Genomic DNA, 5231 nt, shown 5'->3' with positions numbered 1-5231 from the left:
CTTGCCAACCATAACATAGTGCCTCAGAGGTACTTACATCATCAAGGTCATCCATTGTAGGGGGAGGGTCTTTATGTGTGACCTTCTGCAGGAGCTGGATGGGAAACAAACGGTCATGAGAATAAAGAATAAAAACCAGGCTGAAGGTGAGAGGGATGGAGTCTCTTTCCCCTGGTAGTACCTTCCAGCCCCCATGAGATTATACCTTAAGGGAACACACTGAGTCTCCTGGGCCACCAAGTCCCATACCATATGTTTACAGGCAATTGGTAACCAAAGGAATTCACTCCAAAAATCATTTCAAGCCCTCACATGCAGCTACAAGAAACAATACTTGAAACACCAACTATGTCCTATTATGTACATAGGTAAAAGGCAGGGGAGATGAGGGCATTGCCAATACCTTGCTGCTGCTGTGATGGGCAAGTACTTGGTTAATACCATATTTACCTGAATCCCAAGACAGATCTAGTACTACACTGACCTGAATCCAAGACAACTTTGAATTTAAGATGACCTCCCCATATTTAGATTCCATACATGGAAAAATGATAAATGTGTTATAATTTTCCATGTCTAGAATCTAATTATTGGAAAGTCATCTTAAATTTGTCCATTCTAGGGCTACACTGCTACAGTGAGGAAAGAACTGTCAGAGGGGCAGGCAGTAAGGGAGTCAAATGGTTTGACCTCCTCATCCCTTTCCCCTTGATGCCTGACCCCTCACCACTTGTTCCCCGCAGCCACTACCCCCACTCCTGTTTACCCTATTTACTCTCAGTTGTGGCTCTGGCTCCAGCACTGGTCCCGCTCCTGGGATATGGAGCACATGGTGGCCTATGCCTAGTCAAGCAGCAGTGGTTGGGGTGGTGGCAGCCCCAACCCCAGGAATGAACTTGGAGCACCCATCTCTGCTGGTGCCTGACTGATAAAGATCTCCCAGCCCCTGCTCCTGCTCAGATAACACTGGGAGGTCCCTGCTGGCTGGGGCTGGGAAGCCTGTTCCCCATCCAGGATCAGAGCTGGGCAGGGAACAGGCTCTCCAGCCCCCTCCCCCCTAATCCATAATCATGGAGCGGGGCTGGGAACTGTCTAAGTCAGGGGCAGGTCCCAGCCTCATGCCCTGATTGGGTAGGGCAGTTAGCAGGGAGCCCCTGGCTGGATGTGAAATCCTTACCCAGCCTGGGGCTCGCTGCTAGCTGCCGCACTGGCAGATTGGGGCAGGGGGCTGGGACCTGCCCCTCCCCTGCAGCTCTTTTCAAGTCCTCTGCCCCCAGGGAGCTGAACAGGGAGCTGGGGCCAGGAGCTCCATGGTGCTGGGGCAGGGGGACACTGTCCCTGCCGCAGGCAGCAGGCAGACCCCTGGGGGCAGGGAGCAATGTCCCAGCCCCTGCCGGAAGACAGCTGTCTCTTGGCCCCATGCTCCCTGCCAGCCCCTGGGCTACTACCCAGGGGGAGCCTAGAGGTCCCCCTGGCTACTGCAGGGGGCTGATGCAGGGCTAGGAGCAGCAAATCTACTTCTGAGTCCCTGCACATGTAGATCCCTGCCCAGGAGCATTTAATCATAAGTAGCTCCCCCATCATGCCCTGTACCAGCCTAGGCCTGATCCCCTGCCAGCTGGGAAAACATAGAGCTCCCCTTGGCAGCCATATGGGAGCATAGCTGGGCAGAAGTAGCCTTGTACTGACGTGCTCCTGGCTGGCACATACAAAGAGGTGCTCTCAGGGAAAGCTTACTGCACAGTAAGCTTTCAACACGTTAATAGCATATGTAGATGTACCCAGCGAGATGAGACCACATGCATCAACATCTATGAAATGCTCGGATCGTAATGGGGCTATATAAAGATGTAGGTAGAGAGCAGTACATCTACTGCTCTTGTTGCCTGGTTCCTCCTCTTCCCAAGAGCTAACACCACCTACTGATTAAAAACTATTTCTTGTTATGGCCAAGGCCCCATGCCTCATCTCTCCAGTTCTGCCTGCAACAACATTTCAAAGTGCTTTTCTGCTTAGAACCAGCTAGTGGAGATACTGAGCCATCCACAAATACCCCCATTGAGATCTCTCTTAATTTCCCTCTCTAGCTAGCAGCAAGTTTATAAGGCAAGGTAGTGCAGTACTTGGCAGAGATAAGTTTGCTTTATGGTTACTGGGCAGGGAGCAGGTGCAGGAATAGGGAAATCCACTGACCCCCACTTTCCCTAACCAAGCCCAGCACCTCACACAGATGTTTCCCATAGTCCCGCCCCCACAGTTGGAGCAAGGCAGAAGCAGCTCTGGGGCCTCCTCAACCCTTGGGTCAGTGACAGTGGTAGCAGTCGGTGGGTCCCCTCTTCCTGCACCTAGTAGGATAATTACCACAATTAGTGCCCTGGGGAAAATCCTGCTTAAAATCCTGCTGGGTGGGGTGGGGAGGGGGGGTTGCCACTGAGCATCAAAGGGGAGGGGATGCTGAGAGTGGGGAGAGGCAGGGAATTTTATCTGCTTCAGGGACACAAGTCCTGGTGGAGGAAGAGCAGGGCTGAGAGCATGTGTGAGGGGGTCACAGCCAGACCCTGTGGCTCCAGGGACAGTAGAGGCTCGGAGTGAGGTCTTGGGTCCTGGGTGGCACTTGTGAGGCTGCACCTTACTGTTCAGGTCCAAACAATCTTGGTAATATGAGACTCACCTCCGCATACTCCTCAACCATGACCTTCTCCACCTCCTCATCTCCTTCCCAGTCCCTCCAGTTATCAAAGTCCACAAATAGCCAGGCTGGCTGCAAGCAAGCAGAAGAAAGCGTATCAACTTTGAGGGTGGCATAGCAACGAACATGGCAAGAGTGAAATGGAGAGCTTTGTCTTGGTGGGGAACTATTTTGCTCAGAGGAATGGGTAGGGGGGTGCATTTGCTTTCCTCCTGTCCCAAAGTCATAGGACTGGGCTTGAGAGAAGGATATAGAGTCTTTCCACGCCAAAGGCACTTGTGCGATTTGGCCCAGGCCAGTAGTGCTCAAAAGTCATTGCTATAAACTAGGGCTGTTCAACAGTGCCAGCATGGAGACCATGATTATTCTTGTACTGTATCTTGTTATCTGTACTGCTGCAATGCATAGAAGCCCGAGCCATCAAGCATCAGAGCCCTATCATGATGAGCACTGTAGACATATACAACAGATGAGCCCTTCCCAGAGAATCAGGACTCTGAACTCTTCTTTCAAGAGTGAGGGACTGTCTTTAGTTGGGACTGAGGCAGGCAGAGAGTGGGAGATGCTTGGGCTCTTGATGTTATAAGTGCACCAGTCATAGAATCTCAGTCTCTAGGAGCCAGAGAGCTGGCATCTCTTGCCAGCACTAACTGGGGCAGAAATCCTAGTCTGCCATGCCACAGAATAGCTGAAGTTACTCTTCTGCCCACCCTGGCAATGTTCACTGTGCTGAGTATAGCACTCAGGGGACAGGGGAGCTTACATCAGGGGAAACATAACCCCAGAGGAAACAAGTGACCCAGCTGTTTGGGCATGCATCTGCCAAGGAGCAAACCCACCTTGATGTTCTCCTTGGTGAGGCGTGGCCATGCCACCTTCTCCTTCCACTTCCTCATGAAGCAGGTGATGGACCGACCAGAGCGCTTATTCTGTGAGTCCTGACAGGGAACAGATCAGATGCCTTGCCTGAAATGGCTGCATGAACTCAGGGACATTCTGGGATGCGAGGGAAAGCCCAGAGGTCATCATTAATCCACCTTCTTCTTTGCATACAACCAGGGCTATTACTTGTGCCTTCCCAACAAACAACTATACCAACTATACCATCACTACAGTGTCCCAGTAACTCATTATTTCCCAGCACTTTCATTTTATGAATCAGAAACAGGCATGGAAAGGGGAGTACCTTTTCCAAGGTTGCACAGCAAGTCAGGGGCACAGCAAGAGTCCTTTTTTGAACCTCACCTTACATCTCTGGGGACAGCACAACTGCAGTAGCATTCTAGGGCTACACAAGCCATGTTTGGCTTCCAGTCTGCTCCAAAAACCCATGGCATGATTTTATGCTATGTCATCTACTACACCAGCCTCTGTATAGGCTGGCAAGATGTGATGCTCCCAGCTGACAGGTGCAGACTTCACTTGTTTGTACTGGAGTCTGAAACATGCAGGCTCATCCTTCCCTGGTAGTGCATGCTTGAATTGAGGTACAACTCTGAAAGGAATTCCCTTCCAAAGCATGGGAGCTCTAGCCTCTGGGGAGAAACCTAGAATGACAGGGTGTTCCTGGCAAAACCCTGCCAGTACAAATCATTTCCTCCATGCAGCTCAGTGTTTTGGGGTCCTCTGATTCATTACATGGTCCAAGAGTCCTTGGTACCATCCTCAGTGACCACAGGCCACAACAAAACACTGATGTATATTCTGGGAAAGGCTGGGTAAGATTAATGGCATAGTAACAGTAAGGGAACCCTTCACCAGGTCTGCAGCTCAAGCCCCAAGCACTGAACAATTTGGGAAGGATGGGTGTCAGGGATTGCCTCTTTGCCTGAGTGCTGGGATGCAACAGCCTTGCAAGCTACAACCCACAACTGCAACAGTAAATGCAAACTACAACCCACCCCAAACAGACCCACTTTGGGCTGTCATAAGCCCCATCTGTTGGAAGGCACAAGGCCTGAAGGACCTGCACATACAGGGTAGGGGTCTTGATTCTGGAACAGGATCTCACCTTGGAATTCACTCTGGCATAGAAGTCAATTTTGTTGTAGAACTCCACACCATCCACATTTTTGCAGCTGCCAAAACACAAGCACAGTCTGGCTCAGAATGGGGTGTGGGCCACGATAGTGATGCTCTGCAAGGGGATCAATTCTTCATGCTGGCCTGCATGGCTCGGGGTTTGGGCTGGTCACTGAGCACTTGATGCAGGGCCTGCAGCAGAGTGGGCAGCTCACCTGAATATCACCCAATAGTCCTGGATGTCGACTTTGACATCAATGCTGTCTTCCACGCAGAACTCCAGAAAAACATACCGAGGGCGGTCATACCACAGTGTTTTGGCAGGTTGCCTTGAGAAACAAGACTATTAAGAAGGGATGAATTCCAACAGGCAGAGTAACACCTTCTTTCATACATTTTGGCCCACTGTATCCCAAAGGAATAAGCTGCATATAAAGCAGGGTCATCAAAACAGAGATAAGTCGTCTCCATTACACCTATCTAGACCAGCAGATTGCCAGGCTGGAACAGAGAGAGGGAA

General features: G+C 50.9%; 1 protein-coding gene across 1 annotated transcript in view; it reads right to left on the bottom strand.

Moving 5' to 3' along the window:
• The window catches only part of LOC102370064 (alanyl-tRNA editing protein Aarsd1), a 16157-nt gene that overhangs the window by 9295 nt on the left and 1631 nt on the right, over positions 1 to 5231 (bottom strand). The window contains exons 2-6 of the mRNA XM_025200737.1: positions 4927 to 5054; positions 4701 to 4767; positions 3529 to 3627; positions 2672 to 2761; positions 38 to 94 (exon numbers count right to left, since the gene is read on the bottom strand). Coding sequence (XP_025056522.1) covers positions 38 to 94; positions 2672 to 2761; positions 3529 to 3627; positions 4701 to 4767; positions 4927 to 5054 — 441 coding nt within the window. The remainder of the gene's footprint in view (positions 1 to 37; positions 95 to 2671; positions 2762 to 3528; positions 3628 to 4700; positions 4768 to 4926; positions 5055 to 5231) is intronic.

Source organism: Alligator sinensis, unplaced genomic scaffold (genome assembly GCF_000455745.1).
Source record: "Alligator sinensis unplaced genomic scaffold, ASM45574v1 scaffold161_1, whole genome shotgun sequence".
Taxonomy (NCBI): Eukaryota; Metazoa; Chordata; order Crocodylia; family Alligatoridae; genus Alligator; species Alligator sinensis.
The sequence above is the reverse complement of the archived record's forward strand: the minus strand, read 5'-3'. Positions and strand labels throughout refer to the sequence as shown.